We start from the raw sequence: 20,419 nt of genomic DNA on the forward strand, positions 1-20,419 counted from the left end.
GAAAAGGAAAAATTTCCTCCCCCAATTTGCTTTTAGAATTTGAAAAATATGTTGATTGAAAAGAAAATAATTTTAATGAAATTAGCAAATAATTCACTTCGATTGAAACCCAAGGATGCAAAGAAGAAAAAATAAAAGTTACCTATCACATAGTACTAAGAATCTAGAGGGATGACATGGAAACCATTGTAGAATGGAGATCTCACTTGAATACAACCATGTCACATAGATGCAAGGGGTTGGGAGATAGTATAGAACTTGATCGGTAGTGTTGGGTCAATCAAATGATGCTAATTAGGTGCACTAAACACCTATATCAACCCCCCCGCCCTTTAATAATTGGCATGAAAAATGAATGTCTTGAACACTTATCACTAGGGGAGGAAAATTTGGTAATGTTGTACCACCAAGGAAAGAATTTCCTAAGTGAAATGTGAAGCTATTATTCCTTCAAGTGAAATGTCATAGAATAAGTCCTTTCTCTTGCACCTCGTTGCTGGGAAAATCACTTCTTAAGTGGGAAGGATGAAGGCTTAAGCTTTGTGCTCATGAGAAATAATATCGAATGGAATACATCATGAAGAAAAACATTTCATCAGTGTCATTTCATGAGGAAAAATGATTTCTTGAAAATGTATCACTAGGAAAAACACATTTTCTATGAAATGTTAAAAGCAATTCATAACTTAGTCTTGTTAATGGTAAAATTATTTTGTAGGAAAAGGACCGTTGGTAATTCAATTTCACATGCCAAATCACTTACATTATGTATTTTCACAAGGGAATATATTTTTGGCATGTTGTATTGATAGGAAAATAGTTTCCTTAGTGATGCATCATGTAGGAATCATTTTGATTTTCTTCATTTTTAGGCATTTTAACACAGTAAGGGATTTTTGAGTTAATGTTCATGATGAGGAAATTCTTCAGTGACATATCATTGGGAAAGAATATTTCCTATTGTTTTATCTCTAGGAAAATCACTTCTTCAGCGTTGTGTCACCTGAGATGTAATTTTCCATGAATCATATCACGAGGAAATTCACTTTATTAGTATTGTGAAACAAACTTACCGAAGGAAAAAATATTGACAAAAGAATGAGGAATAAGAAACATAAGTCATTAGCACCTGTAATGTATACCATGAGCGAATCTTGATTTAGTGATGATGGGAAAAGTGAAATGGCTTCAACAGATCAACCAAACGTGTTAGAAGAAGAACATACCCTTTACCATTTTGGGGTTAGTTCAAGAATCTTACCATTAATGACAAAAACGTAAAAGTGACTTGTTGATACTCACACAATACCTACACAATGCAAATAATGGATCTCTTCTCTACCAAATAGTCCTTTATGCCATCCCAATTCCCTCCAAGGCTCCAACACAATATGACCATGAAATCTATTTTTTGGGGACTCTAGGGATTGTCAGTTGTAATTAATTTTACTATATATCAATAATTTCCCTTACACATAGACAAAATTCGACATAATTTCCATAATATCAACTTCCATGATTCTATTACAACATTCATATAGTAGCTTGAGCTCTGGGAGGAAAACCGATTGGAAGAATGGACATGAATTCCTTATGCATGCCCAAAATTATGGAATATATTTGCATGCCAATAATAAACCACATATCTTCATCAAAACTACATATATCTCTTTTTCTCACTAATTCCAATTTCAAAAGACTTAAGAAAATATAAAGCAAAGGAAAATAACATTATCTTTCTTTTGCCCCTTCTTAAGCACAAGGGCTTCACCTTGTTAACCAATATCTTATCATGTTCATTCATAAAGGTGGTTTTAAAAATATGAAAAATTAAGTCATTATATTGTAGGCATTAGTAGAGAGATGCAAGGTTTAATGGAATTTTAGGTATTGGGCATTATAAAAAAGACTATTTATAAAAATAAGGTATACTTACTCAAAATAGGGAGATTTTTATTTAAAAAACGTATTAGGAGACGAGTTAAAAAAAAAAGATTTGGGGAGGAATTTATCAATATTTAGTGAAATAAATGGTATTATTTAATATCCTATGAATATATTCTCACATTGAATCCTCCATCTCCCATGTCATTTTGTCAAGCTTGTGGCGGGTCCATTGGACCATTACCTACCCTATGACTATGTTTTAGAGAACTTGATACCTTCATTTCTCTTACACATATTAGTTATAGCTATAAGTCTCCTTTAGGATTTAAATAATATGTTTGTAAAGGTATTACATTCACTCCCTCCCTTGGAATAGCACCATCTTCAATATCCCTCTTTCCAAGTACTTAATTCATGTCTTAATTCTTCATTTATTCCTATAAAAACCATCAAGAAATACAAGCTTGTCATAGTCATTTTTACATAACAACTATATTTTTCACATGAGTTATCAAATCCACAACATAAGCATGTATTAAAAAATAAGTACATGCAATTTTAACTCAATACTTTTTTGTATGGATATTTCTCTATTTCATAAGGCTACCATGACAAGAGTTTAGCTCACTATTATTTCTTACACACACACTTTGATTCGAGCCATCATGCCACGTGAATTTCTACAACAAATTTAATGAAGTAACCTCTTCCTCCATGCACTCACCTTTCAAGGCTCTAGCACCCCCTTCTCTACTAGGTAGTCCTTTGAGCAATTCATCTTGCCAAGGTTTTCATGTGCAAGAAGAGTGCCAACTTATTACCAAATATCCATTAATCTCTAATCAATAGCTTTTGGTAAGCATAGGGTTCCATTGTCATAAGAGTGACCTTCTTCTTGGGCTTTCCATCTTATAATAGTCATCATTTTTCCTATCCTCGTAGAGCTTTCATGTAGTCCATCCAATGTGAATATACTAACAAGCCATGTTTTCATTTCAACATCTCAACATCTCCTAAAATGATTATAAACTCATGAGTTAATAGCAATTCCATCATTTTATATGTTAACATATTATATACAATGAGATATGACAATCGTGTATTCACACAATGGGCTTAAATAATGCATTCAAGCACATATGCCAATACATATGTGTACATAACTTTGATAGCATCTTCTAACACCTTCATATCATTAGGCGCTCTTATTTGGCCTTCATCCTTTAAAAACATATGGTTGGCAACTTGGACCCACTCTAAACTTAGCTAAAAAAAGGCTTCCTAACAATCCACATGCACTTTTTTCTTAGGAAAGGAGCGTGTAAACACCTAGTATACACACTCTTTTCCTTTAGCAAAGGAGTATGTACCTTCAAAAATAATAAAAAATATAAAATTTAATGAAAATTGCATGCTCTTGAGTATACTTTACAAGAAAATTACTTTTGTTCATGGAAAACAATTTCAACCATGTTAAAATGTTAGAAGAAACCTATTTGAAGGAGAAAAGTACAAGAGGATAAATCTACAATAGCAACAATGCTTGTACATTTTCCCTTCCATTCGACTTCTTTTATACAATTTCGAGATGGATGAGACAATTTTTCATAGGTTTTAGGTAGTTACAAAAGTGGTTTTCCCATAAACTCCAATTAGAAATGTGTAATTTTTGTGCAATTTTATAATTTTTAATAAATTTAAGGTACACACACTTCTGCTAAAGGAAAAGCGCATGCACATAGTCCTTTGTTGAGAAACAAATGTGTGTGGATTGTCAAGAAAACTTTTAACTAAATTGAAAGTCAATCCACACTATTAAGGTTATGTGTGCAAGAGATAAAAGCTAAATAAAAACATCTAAAATGAGGGTGTCAAAAGGTGTCATAATAATTTCCCATATATTATAGTTTATCAAATCATGGCACAAGTTTTTTTTTTTTTTTGGTTTAATTAAATAGAGCAAGTCATATATATATATATAAATAATCAAAATCTCTCATTTCTTTCAATGCATCCAAACAAATTTAACTTTGTACCATACTAATTTTATTTAGACAAAATTATGATACAACCAACAAAATTCTCTTGATATCTCAGCATTCCATGTACACAACATGCAACATAAACCATCTAAATAAATTAAACTTTATATATACTAATCTTATTTAAATAGGCTATGATACAACCAACAAAATTGTCTCCCAGCAACTTCTCAACATTCCATTTACACCACCTGAACAATAAACCATGTAAATAATTAAACTTTGTATATACTAATCTTATTTGAAGAAGCTATGATACACCAACAAATTATTGTCTCCCAATAACATCTCAACATTCCATTTCCAAAACCTAAAATATCCCAACAAATTTATATATATATATATAAATTTTATTTGAAAAAATTCCAATACAACCAACAGAATTCTATCTCCCAATAACATCTCAATATTCTATTCACACAACATAACCCATAAACCATCCAAATAGATTAAACTTTATACATATAAATCTATTACATAAACCATCCAAAACAAAATAAACTTTCAACATACAAATCTAATTTCTTAAAAAATTATAAAACAACCCACAAAATTGTCTCTCCCAATAACATTTCTATTATTCCATTGACAACATTCCATTATTCCATTGAAAATGACAACATTCCATTATTCCATTGACCACATTAAACAAAAACCTAGTTACATTTCCATTCACAAAATGTGAACCAACAAAATTCTCTCCCATAATGGAAAATGTGAACCAACAAAATTCTCTCCCATTAACCTTGTTACCCATGCTTATCCCAACATTTCCATTCACAAAATGTGAATCACCAAAATTCTCTCTCCCAATAACATCATTCCATTGACACAACATGAAACAAAAGCCTTGTTACCCATGCTTATCCCATCATTTCCATTCACAAATGTGAATCTGGTGGTTATCTATGTACACCAACCACAGTGTGGTTTTGCTACTATAGTCTCATGAGCAAATTGAAAATAAGCCATCAAACAAACATATGTACAGCAACTTTAGAATGATTGCTCCAAACATTTGAAACATTGAAATGATTGTTTCAACTGAAACGTCAGTATCCAAGACAGAGTGTCTGCTGAAAATCCAGGAAAACTATGATTTATGTATCTTTAAAATTGACTTTTTCATAGCATTGATTAGTGAGTTAGTGGTTTAGCCAGACGCTGTCTCCAATCCTGTCCACAAACTTTCTGACAGGCATATTATTATTATTATGTAATTTGTGAATTAAACTTCGTTATCATTAGTTAACCTAGCTCTATCATCAGCATGTGCAAGATTTTTCAAATATTCTAAAGTATCACCATTGATCTGCACCTTAGTTTATTCTGGCCACTTTCAGCATTACTATTCCAGCTTGAAAAAAATTACAGACCACAAATATGCCTCGACAACGTCCACATGCATCGGTCCCTGTATAGGCGCTCCCACGCGGCTGAGACCACTTTTTCTTGATTGGTTATTTAATTTTTTCCCGCCATTGTAACTGTCTGGCTTCCTCTTTTTAAGAGGACACCCATTTAGGTCACAGTGGTTAAACCAGTAACTAGCCATGATCTCTGTGAGCTTTATTCTGGCAGTCACCAGTCTTACATGTGTCCTCTTCCTCTGTGCTTCTGTTTCCTCTGCAGAAGAAGAAATTAGGGATTTGGAGTTGCAGAGAGCCATTTATTTCCATGGTTCAGGAGTCATGGAGAATGTCTCCGCGATTAACGGGACTCCACATATAGAAATAGCTGCAGATATGATGGACAGAGCCCACCTGAATCTCAATCATTCGATGCTGGAGAATAATGTTGCAACGAACTGCCATATGTTCTGGGGAAGATGGGTTCGCGATGCCTCGTATCCCCTTTATTCCGCTGGACAGTGCCCTTACATCAGTGAGAGCAGAGCAAACTGCAGGAAGCATGGAAGGCCAGATTCTGATTACGAGAAATGGAGGTGGAAGCCACTCGGGTGTTCCTTTCGCAGGTTCTCAATAAACAGTGCACAGTGCCCTTAATTGTTTTCTTTACTTTTTTACAGTCAGTCTATGCTCTGAAATGTTGATATTGCTACACGGTTTTGAAATTTCTTGTTAATTGGTCAGATTCAATGCCAGAGACTTGCTGTGGAGATTGAGGGGAAAACGATTAATGTTTGTTGGGGACTCAATATCACGAAGCCAGTGGGAGTCCATGGTCTGCCTTCTTCAAGCTGTGATTCCTGATAATAAGAAAACTATTATTTCTCGATCTTCTCTTACAATATTCAAGGCCCTGGTAAGTTACCTGCTGCAGTCTTCTGTTATAACCATGGGCTTGTTTGTTTTCAGTGAAGTCTTACAACTTTATTTCTTAATTCACAAGGATTACAAGGCGTCTGTGGAGTTTTTGTGGGCTCCCTTTCTGGTTCAGCAGATCATTACTCGTAAAAGTAAGGTGATTATCCGCCTGGACTCTGTTGGGAGGAATGGGATTTACTGGAAAGGAGTCGATGTCCTGGTTTTTGAGTCATCGCACTGGTGGATTCACGCAGAAGGAGAATCGTAAGAACATTAATATAAGTTTTCAGTTTTTTTCTGTTCAAGCCAAAATAGTCTATTGTGTGATTTTGTTGATTTAATGGAAATGCAGTACTGTGGTTTTACAGATGGGATTTAATCATGGAAGGTAATCGCCTTCACAGAAATATGGATCCATTGTTGGCTTACACCAAGGGGCTAACGACATGGTCAAACTGGATATCTTCAAACCTTGATCCAAGAAAATCTCTGGTTTTCTATAGAACCACATCCCCCAAACATGAGAGGTAACTTTCAGAATTTAGGCTTATGTGAGTTAAATGTGAATTGGATTAGGATGAGCTTTCTTCTTCCAGACCCATATAAGTAGTTTTAATGTGAAATTCTGGAACAATCCAGTGTTGTTCTGAAGGTAAAACACACTTGATGATTTGAAACATCTGTATTAAAACTACCTTTGTAATAGATCCGAAAGAAGAAACTCATCATGAAAGGTAACGGGTTATCTGTATACCATCTAAAAGATCGATCAAATTAATTCATGGAAATAAAATTGCAGTTCCAGTGACTGGAATGAGCCAAATGGGCATCGATGCTACAACGAGAGGGACCCGGTGCAAATTTTAGGATACAGACCTCCGATGCCTGCTCAGTTGCCCATAGTAAAGCACATTCTCAAGAGAACAAGGTTTCCGGTTACACTGCTGGACATTACAGGACTCTCAGAGTTTCGCAAGGATGGTCATCCTTCAATTTACAGTAGTGATTTAAATAGTCAACAGAGGAGGTACCCCGACCAGTTTGCAGATTGTAGCCATTGGTGTTTACCAGGCGTCCCTGATACATGGAACGAGTTGCTGTATGATTCTTTGCTTTTGAAGGGTTTTGGAGGTTAAACTCTGCCTACTTTTCTGATCTGACTCCTTATCTTGACTTTAATATTTGGTAGTACTTTATTGTAAACAATGGAGATTCATGCTCCTCTTTCTATGATAGTGCAATTTTGTTTCAAATGGATCAATAATTTTGACTCAATCAGATTTGGTACAGGATAAAGCAATCATGGTACTATATGATGATAAAGTTTATTTTTCCCTTTGAGCATTTTCATAGTGATGACATCCAGTGAGGGCAATCAATCAGTCTGAAGATTTGACTTCAAAATCTTTTACTCACAGATCATAACACTTATTTAAATTCATTCATTTTACGAAACTTTTTCTTATTCTTCAATATTACATTGAAACAGAACATTGATGAATTTCCAAACATGCATCCAGTTATTGATAACCATGTTATTTACTGTGGATATGGTGCTTCTCTCTATTACACTGTTTCAAATTTGATTAACAATTACATATCAGATACTCATCCCAGGAATAGGATAACCAGTAAAAGTTTTGTTTTTTTGGAAAATGAAGTATTACTGGAATTGTGTTAGCTAATGTTTCTGTTTTTTAAATACGATAAAATCAATTAAATTGGATCCTAAAAATAATATAGATTCATTAACAATCATCAAAAACTTTCACGGCTATCCATTTTGCAATTCTGATAAGCAAATTCACCAATGCATGGAAACACAATTATATTTAAAAACTTTAAAATATAAGGAACAATATATTATACATTTATTTTTTCTATATATAAAATGTTATATATATATATATATTAAAATGAACTTCTATTACTTCAAAAATATGGGATTACAATTCAGAGTTACATAATTCATTTTGGGCTTTTAGCAAGGAGACATGACCATACCTAAAACTATATTTTATGTAAAGTCATAAGACACATATAAAACATGGCATAATAAAGAGACAAGCTTTTAATATGTTGATGTCATATCCAACCACAAACAAAAACATTTTCATAAGACATGTGTCATCATCTAGTTAAGAAAGGGGACCAAAGTTTGTTCCTGCCACTAGGATTAGACTTGCTTGGTCAGCGAGGGGACGAGGTGTCTTTGGAGGAATTCCAAGATGTTGCTTGATTCTAGCCAATCCACGATCTAGATGTTGCTTGATTCTAGCCAATCCACGATCTATCCATTCCAGATGATGGTCATAGTATTTGGGATGGCTATGGATATGATCCAGGCTCTAGTGCATTTTTGTGATATCCCTTGACTTGATAAATTATGTAATTAAATGTGTATATTTGTATTTCTAGTTAAAGTATGTTGGTCTGAAAAACATTAGAGATTTTAATTATTACTAATTTATTACTGATAATAATTGATTATATGTTTGTAATTGTTTATGTTTTAATTTTATAGATAAAGAAAATAAGGAAAATTAATTGTTGAGTATAGATGATGAAACTACAAATTATTGTGGAATATTTATTGTCTATCAATAAGTCTTAGGCATCTAATAATTGTTTCCTATAAAACAGGGAGTTGTCCTCAAGTGTAGGAAACAAGAGCTCAATAATGAGTTGATAACTACCTACCACCTATTGGTGAGGTAGAGGCAGTTAGTAAGCACCAAAAGAGTGGTAGATGAGATGGGTAATATCTTTTGTTTTTACTTGTTTTTGTCTCATTTTGAGAGTAGAAGAGACAGAAAAGAAGCAAGAAGTAGAAAACAAAAAGAAAATTGTTGGCCTGATATACTCAGGGGGACATTGTGTTAACTAGTTTTGGTCTTCATAATTGTCATTCCACTGATGACATGATGTTATTTCTATGTATCTATCAATAGAATAAAGAAAATGATTTTTGTAAACTACGGGTTTCATTCTCAAGTCATTTTGTCATTAGGTCAAGAATCCATCAAATGCTCCTAGGGTTTGTCATGAGTTAAGAGTCATTGTCCCTTTGTAAAAGACCCTTGCGAGCACTTGTGTCAAGAAAAATAAAGTTGATTTTGTATTTAGAAGTGTATAGATGGCTCCCAAGAAGAAATCAACCAACTAGCTAATGTTAGCCTAGAGTGGGCTTGAAGAGCCACTTGGAAGGCTATATAAAGGAGGAACTTCGACCTCCTTAGACACACATCAAGCATTCACATCTTGGAATCGATCTGCAATAAGAAAGGAGAGCAGAAGTCTTAGAAGAGCAAGGAAAAGGATAGCGAAGGAGGGAAGAAGTTTTCAAAAGGATCGAATATATGGAAACTACCTATTCAGCTCACATGTGCGAGAAACCTAGGGTTTTTGGGCATATCTCAAGGCGGAGGATTGCAAAAGCAACCGAAAGGCTAGAAGAGCATTGATTTGAGGAATATTTGCTTCACTGCTCTAGAAAGGAGATCTAGTTGATGATTGGCTTAGTTCTTCATGGAAGTTTTGGGTCTAGGGTTTGGTCTTGGAAGTCTCCTTTGAAGTTGATTATATAACAAGAGTTCTTTCTAGGGTTTTCCCTTAGAGGGGTTTTGCCCCGGCTTGGAGCATGTATCTTGTGTTCATGTGATATTTATTGTTTTGGCATTTATTTGATGATAGGAACATAAGCATAATAAATAAGATGAACATAATTGATGCAGGAGCATCCAGCTAAGGCACCATGACCGGGTGTTGGTCTCTACCAGGTTGGAGAGTTGAGTCAACATCTTTTTTGTCTTATATGTTTAGTTTGTCAGAGTAGGAGGTAGGATTTCATTTTTGTCTTAATTTCTGTATTAGTCAAAGGTAGTTGGTCGGTTAGGGTTATTACTTGTCTAACTTTAATAAACAACAGATTAATAATTGTCCTGTCATCTTAAAAGGAAAAGACAAATGTGTCTAAATGTAAATCTTGTCATGTAAACAGAACCGAATACTTAGTAGTTATGTAACTATACTGCCTACAACCGAAAGTAACTACAGTTTCATTAACTGTAAACAAAAACGTATAAATGTAACAATGAAAAACATGTAAAAGGTTCAGCATTTCCAGATACAAGTAATAAAAGAGACAGAATGCAAATTTTTCTATCATCCATCTGTATCATTGCCTACGTGCTGTGCAATTGTGTTTTATCTATTGACTAATTGAACTCGGAAACAACAAGTAGAGTGCAGGCCAACAACTGTAGGTTGTTTTTCTTTTCCTCTCTTAACAGTTAGCCAAATACTGTAAAACGCATGTAATTTCCACAACGAGAATGGATGGGTACGCGAACAAAACTCATACCAGGAGAAAGTCATACATTGAACAATCGTATGGAGAATACATAATCAAGGCACCGGTGAAACAAACTACAACAGAGGTAATTCTGGACGAACCATCACACATTTTATTTAAAAACAGAGACAGATAATATATATATATATATATATATATATATATATATATATATCTATATATATATATATATATATATCTATATATATATATATATATATCTATATATATATATATATATATATATATATATATATATATATATATATATATTGCTGCTGTTCAATACAAATTAAGTATTACATTGTCCAAAACAAATAGAGTATACAACGTCCGCTAGAACAAACAAACCCTAGTCCAGGGTTTGATGTCAAGAAAACCCTCGAGCCCCAACTAGACAGCCAGACCAGAACAGTAAATAAACTGGAATTTGAAACCAGACACAGGCCTAGGTCGCGAGAACGACCCAAATCATACACAGCAACCGAACGGCGAGGAGCAATCACCATAGAACCACAAAACCCTAACTACAAGTTGACAAACTGTGGAAGACAGAGCCTACCAGCAAAGAGTTGTAGGGTTTGGAGACCGAATCGTGATAATCCTTCGCGCCCAAGGTCGAACCCTCGACCTGTGTAGACAGAACGAGCCAAGGTTAGCATACATTACATAGTGATGCCTGAACAGAGATACAACATAAGTAAGGGGAGAGCATAATTTACCTAGGAGCATGACAAGACCAAGAATCTCATGAAATAAAACCGTAGAAAACCAAAAGAAACCTGAGACAAGAGGAATAGGCGTTGGTTAGCTTCTAAACCAGAAGGGAGTGGAAATAAAACATGGAGGGACAGATTACCTGAAGCTGTAGCCGAGCAAGTCATTGTGACGAAACCTGTGCACACAGGAACTAGAATTTAAAACGACTTTAGCACTATAACAGTAGCTAAGAACATTTTCGACAACAGGAAAGAACAACCAGTGGCCCGAGAGACCAGGCATCGAGTCCAAGCAATAGCAGAACAAAACAATAACTCACTGTGTAGAAGAATATGAGCAGACCAACCTCTAGAGCCGAGACAATTTCATGCAACAAGGAAAAATTTGTTGCCAATAGCACAAGCAAGTCCGGGAGACCAATATTCGATCGCAGCCACACCCAAAAAATAGAGTTTGCCATAGGAACCGGGACGAGGCAGAGCACTTTGACAAGAACCCTCGCAAAGCTCCCACAATAGAGAAGACAACCAAACAATGGCTGGAAAGCACAAAAGTTTTGTGTAAAATACCAAGTGGGAAAACAAAGACCGAGGCCGGGTATAGGGAAGGTTCGCATTTACGAGCCACAATTAATGATTGCTAATTCCAATAAAAATATCCAACACTCATATCTACAATCAATCGCCAAATCAACAACCGAATCCACCAACATAATTAACATCAGACAACTTGACATCCAAGGTTACGTTGGAGCGTGGGCTAGGTCCCATCATAGTGGTATCAGAGCAGTTTTTTTTTTAGGTCAGTTAGAGAAATGGAGGTAGGAAGGCAAGGTCGTGGCAGAGGTGCTCAAAGGATAGCAGAGGAAGGACTGAGAGAGGAGATCAGGATTCTTACTGCCCGTTTGGAGGCAGTAGAGGCAGGGAGAAGAAGAGACCCAGAGGTAGGCGATGACAACGAAGAGGAAGCTGAAGCAGCAACAGATGGATCAGATGGTGAGACCCCAGAAGTGAGACTGTTGAGGTCTGTTCTAGTGGCAAGCAGTAAACCCAAACCAGAACTCCCAACCTATGACGGTAGCCTATCCATAGAGGTTCTATTGGATTGGATCAGTGAGCGTATTTTGAGTGTGAGGAAGTCAGTGACGACCGCAAAGTGAGGTTCGCTATGACTAAGTTGAAGGGACACGCAGCCCTGTGGTGGGATAGTGTCCAAACGGAGAGAAGGAGATTGAACAAGTTGCCGATCAAAACTTGGTCAAGGATGGTGGCCAAGTTGAAGGGCAGATTTCTGCCGAAAGACTATTAGATTGCACTACATAGGCAAGTGCAGAATCTGAAACAGAAAGGAATGACGGTCAGGGAGTACACTGAGGAGTTTTATCAAGTGAACCTAAGGTTTGGTTATACATAGGATACTGCAGAAAAGATAGCCAGGTACGTAAATGGTTTAAGACTAGAAATTTTAGATGAAATTAGTATTCTGTCTCCAAAGAACATTGAAGAAGCATATCAGAGTGCAATGAAAGCTGAAGAGAAAATTACTAGAAGGCAGAATGCCCAGAGAGGACGCGAAACAGGCAGGGGAAAAGGCCAGTCATATGGCAGAGGGAGGACTACTAGTAGTAATGAGGAAGGCAGCAGTTCCAGAGCTTCCGGATTAGCGGACAAAGGTGATAATGCGAGAGGTGGTAGGTCATACCAGTGAGGCAAGGGAAATGGCCGAGGTAGAGGGGTTGGTTATCAATGTTACATGTGTCATAAATGGGGACATAGATCATATGAGTGTCATGAGGTAGACCAAGCTAGACAGAGGGCTGCATATGTTGCACAACCAGAGGAAGCAGAGGCACCTCCCCAAGAAGCAGAAAATGCTCTAGAAACAGGGGAAGCCCTAGTGCTGAACAAGGTGTTATTAAAACCAGCCAAGGAGGCCACCGAACAAACACAGTGGAAGGCTTTGTTTAGAACAGTTTGTAAGTCACATGGTAAGTGTTGTAAGTTAATTATTGACAGTGGTAGTACAGATAACTTGGTGTCCACAAAGATGGTGGAAAAATTGGAATTGAAGCAATTGAAACATCCCACCCCTTACAAAGTTTCATGGCTGCAAAAAGGCCATCAGTTGCTGGTGGATGAACAGTGCGAGGTGGAGTTTCAAATAGGCAGATATAAGGATAAAGTCATTTGTGACATCATGCCGATGGATGTATGTCACATACTGCTGGGCAGGCCTTGGTAGTACGACAGAAAGGTGGTGCATGATGGATTGACGAACTGTTATAAGTTTGTCAAGGATGGAATCAAGCATACGCTTGTGCCCATCAAAGAGGAAGGGACAACAAGAACAAGTGAGCCAAGAGCGTTGTTGGTTAGCGGAAAACAGTTTCTGAAACAAGTTGAGGATAGCGAGATGGGTTATGCAGTTGTAAAAAGAGCAAAGACAGTGTTATTGCATACAGAGGCATCAGATTTACCCCTAGAAATTCAACAAATGTTGAAAGAATTTACAGACATAGTGGTGGATGATTTGCCGGACAAATTTCCCCCCAGAAGAAGTATAAGTCACCATATTGACTTCATACCCGGAGCCAGTTTTCCGAACAAGGCAGCATACCGAATGAGACCCAAGGACAATGAAGAGATTAGGAAGCAGGTGCAGGAACTGCTAGACAAAGGATTGATAAGGGAGAGTTTGAGCCCTTGCGCAGTTCCAACGGTTCTCGCTCCCAAGAAAGGAGGAGAGTGGCGGATGTGAGAGCCATCAACAAAATCACCATCCGGTACAGGTTTCCACTACCATGGATGGATGACATGATGGATTGTTTAAGCGGGGCAGCATATTTTTCTAAGATAGACTTGAAGAGCGGGTATCATCAGATCCAGATACGAGAGGGGGACGAGTGGAAGACAACCTTTAAGACGAATGAGGGGCTGTATGAATGGCTGGTCATGCCATTTGGACTGAGCAATGTGCCCAGTACATTTATGCGGTTAATGAATGAAATGCTGAAGGAGTACATCGGAAAATTTGTGATAGTATACCTGGACGACATATTAATTTTCAGCAGGACAAGGGAAGAGCACCTTCAACATGTTCGGAAAGTGCTGGAAAAATTACAGCAGAACAAACTGCTGATAAATCTAAAAAAATGTACTTTTCTACAGAAGGAATTGATTTATTTGGGCTTTGTAATAGCAAAAAATGAATTGAAGATGGATCCAGAGAAGATTGCGGCAATAGTTAATTGGCCATCTCCGAAAAGTTTATTTGAGGTACGTAGCTTTCATGGACTAGCAAGTTTTTACCAGAAATTCATAAGAAATTTTAGCAAAATTTGTGCACCTATGTTGGACACCATTAAAAAGGCCAGCCAACCTTTTCGATGGACTGATGCAGTGGAGAGAAGTTTTCAGCTATTAAAGAAAAATATCATAGAGAGGCCGATCATGAGATTTCCAAACTTCAAGAAGCTTATTCAAGTTCGTTGTGATGCTAGTGGTACGACTATTGGGGCTGCACTTAGCCAAGAGGATAAGCCTGTTGCATTTTTCAGCGAGAAGCTAAATGAAAGTAGATAGAAATATTCGTCTTATGACAAGGAGTTCTATGCTGTTATATAGGCATTAAAACAATGGAGGCATTATTTGCTGGGAAACAAATTTGTGTTGTTTTCAGATAATTCTGCACTACAATATGTAATGCAATAGCACAAGTTGAACCACAATCATGCCAAATGGGTGGAGTATTTGTAGAGTTTCAACTTCGTGTTGAAACACATTAGCAGGTAGGCCAACAAGGTGGCAGATGCACTAAGTAGGAGAGCTTTACTTCTACAAGAGAGTACTGTGCAAGTGCTGGGTTTTGAGCACTTAAAGGATTTATACTAGACTGATACAGATTTTAAAGAAGCCTATGAGGCATGTCAGAATCCCTTGGTGAGAGATAACAGTCCATGGTTGGACTACAACTTGCAAGAGAAACTGTTGTTTAAGGGAGGACAACTATGCATACCTGACTGCTCGATGAGGGAGAACATTATTCGGGAGAAGCATAGTGGAGGTCTGGCCGGACATTTCGGCATGGACAAGACACTCGAGCAGCTCAGTCATTTCTATTTTTGGCCAAAGATGCGAAGGGATGTACAACAGTTTGTGACCAGGTGTAAAGTGTGCCAGTTGGCGAAGGGTCACAATCAGAACATGGGACTGTACACACCATTACCTATTCCAGGCAGGTTGTGGGACTCAGTCAGCTTGGACTTTGTCTTGGGTCTACCTAAGACACAGTGAGGTTACGACTCGGTGATGGTAGTAGTGGACAGATTCTCGAAGATGGCGCATTTTATCCCTTGCAGAAAAACCAGTGATGCCACTCACATGGCCCACTTGTTTTTCACAAAGATTGTCAGGTTACATGGGTTGCCTAAGTCTATCCTTTCGGACAGGGATGTGAAGTTTACAGGGCATTTTTGGCGTACCCTGTGGAAGAAGATGGATGCATAGTTGAGTTACAACTCTACTTATCACCCACAAACCGACGAACAAACAGAGGTGGTAAACAGGAGTCTGGGAAACCTGCTACGAAGCTTGGTTGGTGAGAATTCGCAGATGTGGGATCGAGTGCTCACTCAGGCAGAGTTCGCTTATAATGACTCGCCTAATCGTAGCACCGGTTACAGTCCATTTCATATCCTCTACGACATGCATCCCCGCGGAGTGCATGAGTTGCGAGATCTTGGACTACAGGAAAGGCGAAGCGCAGATGGAGAAGATTTCACTAATGCGATGAGGGATTTGCATGAGCAGGTAAAAAATAAATTGAAAGATAGCAGCCAAAAGTATAAACAACAAGCAGATTTGAAGAGAAGGGAAGTACAGTTCAACGTAGGAGATGAAGTCCTCGTGCATTTGCGCAAGGAAAGCTTTCCTAAAGACGCATAAAATAAGCTGAAATATAAGAAGAGAGGTCCTTGTAAAGTCCTCCAGAAATTTTCAGCGAATGCCTATGAGATACAGTTGCCACCTGGAATAGGCATTTCGCCTATCTTTAATGTGGCAGACCTGTTCCCTTACACTGCTGACCCAGAAGAAGAAGAAGAAGACAGAACCACATGGCCTACACGGAATACCCAGGATGGAGGAGAAGCTTGGATGAGACAGATGCCTTACGTTCAGCCTCCCGAGATCAAGAGAATTCTCAACACTCAGGTGGCCAAATGAACTCGGCAGAAGGAGTATTTGCAATACCTGGTCAAGTGGAAGAACTGTCCTATCGAGGACAATTCGTGGCTTGATGCTAGGCAGATTGAGCAGACAGGTTCTTCAGTCGAGAAGCTCATGGACCAGAGCCATGATTTCTTTTTGCCCCGGGAGCCTGATGCAGGAGCATCTAGCTAAGGCACCATGATCGGGTGTTGGTCTCTGCCAGGTTGGAGAGTTGAGTTAACATCTTGTTTGGTTTATTTGTTTAGTTTGTCATAGTAGGAGGTATGATTTCATTTTTGTCTTAATTTCTGTATTAGTCAAAGGTAGTTGGTCGGTTAGGGTTATTACTTGTTTGACTTTAATAAACAACAGATTAATAATTGTCCTGTCATCTTAAAAGGAAAAGACAAATGTGTCTAAATGTAAATCTTGTCATGTAAACAGAACCGAATACTTAGTAGTTATGTAACTATACTACCTACAACCGAAAGTAACTACAGTTTCATTAAGTGTAAACAAAAACGTATAAATGTAATAATGAAAAATATGTAAAAGGTTCAGCATTTCCAGATACAAGTAATAAAAGAGACAGAACGTAAATTTTTCTATCATCCATCTGTATCATTGCCTATGTGCTGTGAAATTGTGTTTTATCTATTGACTAATTGAACTCAGAAACAACAAGTAGAGTGCAGGCCTACAACTATAGGTTGTTTTTCTTTTCCTCTCTTAACAGGAAGTCGAATACTGTAAAACGCATGTAATTTCCACAACTAAAACGGACGGGTACGTGAACAAAACTCACGACTAGGAGAAAGTCATACATTGAACAATCGTATGGAGAATATAGAATCAAGGCATCGGTGAAACAAACTACAATAGAGGTAATTCTGGACGAACCATCACACATTTTCTTTAACAGACAGAGACAGATAATGTGTGTGTATATATATATATATATATATATATATATATATATATATATATATATATATATATATATATATTGCTGCTGTTCAATACAAATTAAATATTACATTGTCCAAAACAAATAGAGTATACAACATCCGCTAGAATGAACAAACCCTAGTCCAGGGTTTGACGTCAAGAAAACCCTTGAGCCCCAACTAGACAGCCAGACCAGAACAATTAATAATCTGGAATTTGAAACCATACACAGGCCTATGTCGCAAGAATGACCCAAATCATACACAGCAACCGAACGGCGATGAGCAATCACCATAGGACCATAAAACCCTAACTACAAGTTGACAAACTATGGAAGACAAAGCCTACCAGCAAAGAGTTGTAGGGTTTGGAGACCGAATCATGATAATCCTTCGCGCCCAAGGTCGAACCCTCGGCCTGTGCAGACAGAACAAACCAAGGTTAGCATACATTACACAGTGATGCCTGAACAGAGATACAACATAAGCAAGGGGAGAGCATAATTTACCTGGGAGCATGACAGGACCAAGAATCTCACGAAATAGAGCCGCAGAAAACCAAAAGAAGCCTGAGACAAGAGGAGCAGGCGTTGGTTAGCTTCTAAACCAGAAGGGAGTGGAGATAAAACACGGAGGGACAAATTACCTGAAGCTGTAGCCGAGCAAGTCATTGTGACGAAACCTGTGCACACAGGAACCAGAATTTAAAACGACTTTAGCACTATAACAGTAGCTAAGAACATTGTCGACAACAGGAAAGAACAACCGGTGGCCCGAGAGACCAGGCATCGAGTCCAAGCAACAACAGAACAAAACAATAACTCACTATGTAGAAGAATACGAGCGGACCAACCTCCAGAGCTGAGACAATTTCATGCAACAAGGAAAAATTCGTTGCCAATAGCACAAGCAAGTCCGGGAGACCAATATTCGATCGCAGCCACACCCAAAAACAGAGTTTGCCATAGGAACCGGGACGAGGCAGAGCACTTTGACAGGAACCCTCGCAGAGCTCCCACAGTAGAGAAAACAACCAAACAATGGCCGGAAAGCACAAAGGTTTTGTGTAAAAGACCAAGCAGGAAAACAAAGACTGAGGTCAGGTACATGGCAGGTTCGCATTTACAAGCCACAATTAATGATTGCTAATTCCAATAAAAATATCCAACACTCATATCTGCAATCAACCGCCAAATCAACAACCGAATCCGCCAACATAATTAACACCGGACAACTTTACATCCAAGGTTACGTTGGAGCTTGGGCTGGGTCCCATCAATAATGTTACAAATAACTATCAATTAAGGAAAATATGAATTAAAATGTCGCCCTTATCAATTTTCCAACACATTGGTTGTTTTACAGTGTCAAGATTGGGAGGGGACAAGTACTTGACTATTAATTTTCTAGAAAAAAGAAATTTGTGTATCAAGTCAGTATTTCTAACTTTTGTACTTATTTGTTTGTCATGAAAATGGGTTTGGTTATGTATTACATATAGTTTTTACACAGTGGAAAAAAGAAAGGAAAAGAAAAATGAATTTTATTGGAATCTTAAATATTATGCTTTATTTGTCTACTATGTACATTGTAAGCTTAAACATTATGCATGGATTTGGCAGAAGAAAAAGAAAAGACTGTTTATTTTATTGAAGAATTATATAGAAAAATGAAATGAATGAAAAAGAAAACACTCTGAGCTTTAGAATATTCTTTCATAGAGTAGAATTTTGATTATGATGTTAGATAGAAACATAATTTTACTGAACAAAAAAGAAATATGAAGACTAGGAGGACTAATATATATATATATATATATATATATATATATATATATAAAGTTAGAATTGAATACAATTTTGTTGTTCCAATATTGCATACAAAATTATTCAAGTACAAGATTATATATATATATATATATATATATACTTAAATGAACGATTGTAAATTAACAGTTTAAGAGTATATTAGTATGTAAATAGGTACTATAAAAAAAAAGTTCTCTTAAAAATACAATTGAAATATTACAAAATCAATTTTGATAGGCCCAAGAGTAAGGAAATAGAATAAGATCATTAAAATAACAGGTTTCATACACAAATCTAACAGTGAAGAGCAAAAACACTAAGAATGCTACTTGATATAATACACAGTCGATACTTGATATAATACACAGTCGATTCTTTTCTCTAGACAAAATAAATATATATACATATGTTACTACAAGAAGCATCGTTCAAGTTGATGTTTGCATATAAATGTTTACAATTTATTTAAAATAGAAATTGAACTACACAGAGTTCAGTGCAAATGGCTATAGAAAAGGGTTATAAAAAACTTAATTAAAGTCAAATAGATTGTAACTATCCCAAAATTCTGTGAAGTACACAGGTACAAATGGTTGAAGACATGAAAATATTCTTCCATTTAGCAAGAATCAATTAATTCAAACATATATGAATTTCGTCTTGATGCACTGTATAAATGCCAGAGTGAGCATAATACCAACCTCGTAAAAAGGGAGTTGAAAAATTAATGCATTGTACTGTCGAACTCGAATTCGAAAACTTTGGAGGAGAAAGGAATATGCTCTTGAACTGTTGAAAGGGTTACTTGAGCACATGAACAAGCCATTAGAACAGTGAAGGAGGAAATATAATGAGATATTAAAAGAATGATTATAGTAGTAAAATTATGATAGCTTTAAATTACATTTAATTTGTATATAGACCGTGACTGCTCTCATTGTTCTCATTAAAAACAATGTCAATGAATTAAGAACTAAAAGAGGAAATAACCGTAAATAAAAAATGTAAGAATATTTTTGAAGATTCAAGATATTAACAGAAATTCTGGATTTAAGACATCTGTGGTTCATTTTTTGTTGAGCTAATATTCTGATTATGCATAGTAATAACCAATATTTGTTAATGTTTCAAATCCTAATGGGGATCCATCATCAGGACAATCCTGTTATCTTCATTCAGAATGGTCC

The 20,419-nt window shown here is 36.7% G+C and overlaps 1 protein-coding gene and 1 long non-coding RNA gene across 6 annotated transcripts; one reads left to right on the forward strand and one right to left on the reverse strand.

Annotated features, from left to right (window-relative positions):
* Positions 1-5,271: 5,271 nt before the first annotated feature.
* Positions 5,272-7,449, forward strand: LOC149219566 (protein trichome birefringence-like 36). The gene is made up of 5 exons (XM_089382624.1): positions 5,272-5,904; positions 6,023-6,194; positions 6,282-6,460; positions 6,565-6,723; positions 6,996-7,449. The coding sequence occupies exons 1-5, from the start codon at positions 5,483-5,485 to the stop codon at positions 7,330-7,332; spliced, it is 1,269 nt and encodes a 422-aa protein (XP_089238750.1). The 5' UTR covers positions 5,272-5,482; the 3' UTR covers positions 7,333-7,449.
* Positions 7,450-10,831: 3,382 nt separating this feature from the next.
* Positions 10,832-18,600, reverse strand: LOC149219567 (uncharacterized). 5 transcript variants are annotated; one of them, XR_016248707.1, is made up of 4 exons: positions 18,278-18,600; positions 18,071-18,106; positions 11,273-11,332; positions 10,832-11,181 (listed from the first exon to the last, which is right to left on the reverse strand). It is a non-coding gene; the product is annotated as an uncharacterized LOC149219567 (long non-coding RNA). The 5 variants fall into 5 exon arrangements; XR_016248706.1 differs by having other exon boundaries at positions 18,251-18,600; XR_016248708.1 differs by lacking the exons at positions 18,071-18,106; positions 18,278-18,600 and adding an exon at positions 11,410-11,861.
* Positions 18,601-20,419: the final 1,819 nt, after the last annotated feature.

Source organism: Pinus tabuliformis, chromosome Q (assembly GCF_031772625.1).
Source record: "Pinus tabuliformis cultivar Carrire ecotype Pingquan chromosome Q, CPIR1, whole genome shotgun sequence".
Classification (NCBI taxonomy): Eukaryota; Viridiplantae; Streptophyta; class Pinopsida; order Pinales; family Pinaceae; genus Pinus; species Pinus tabuliformis.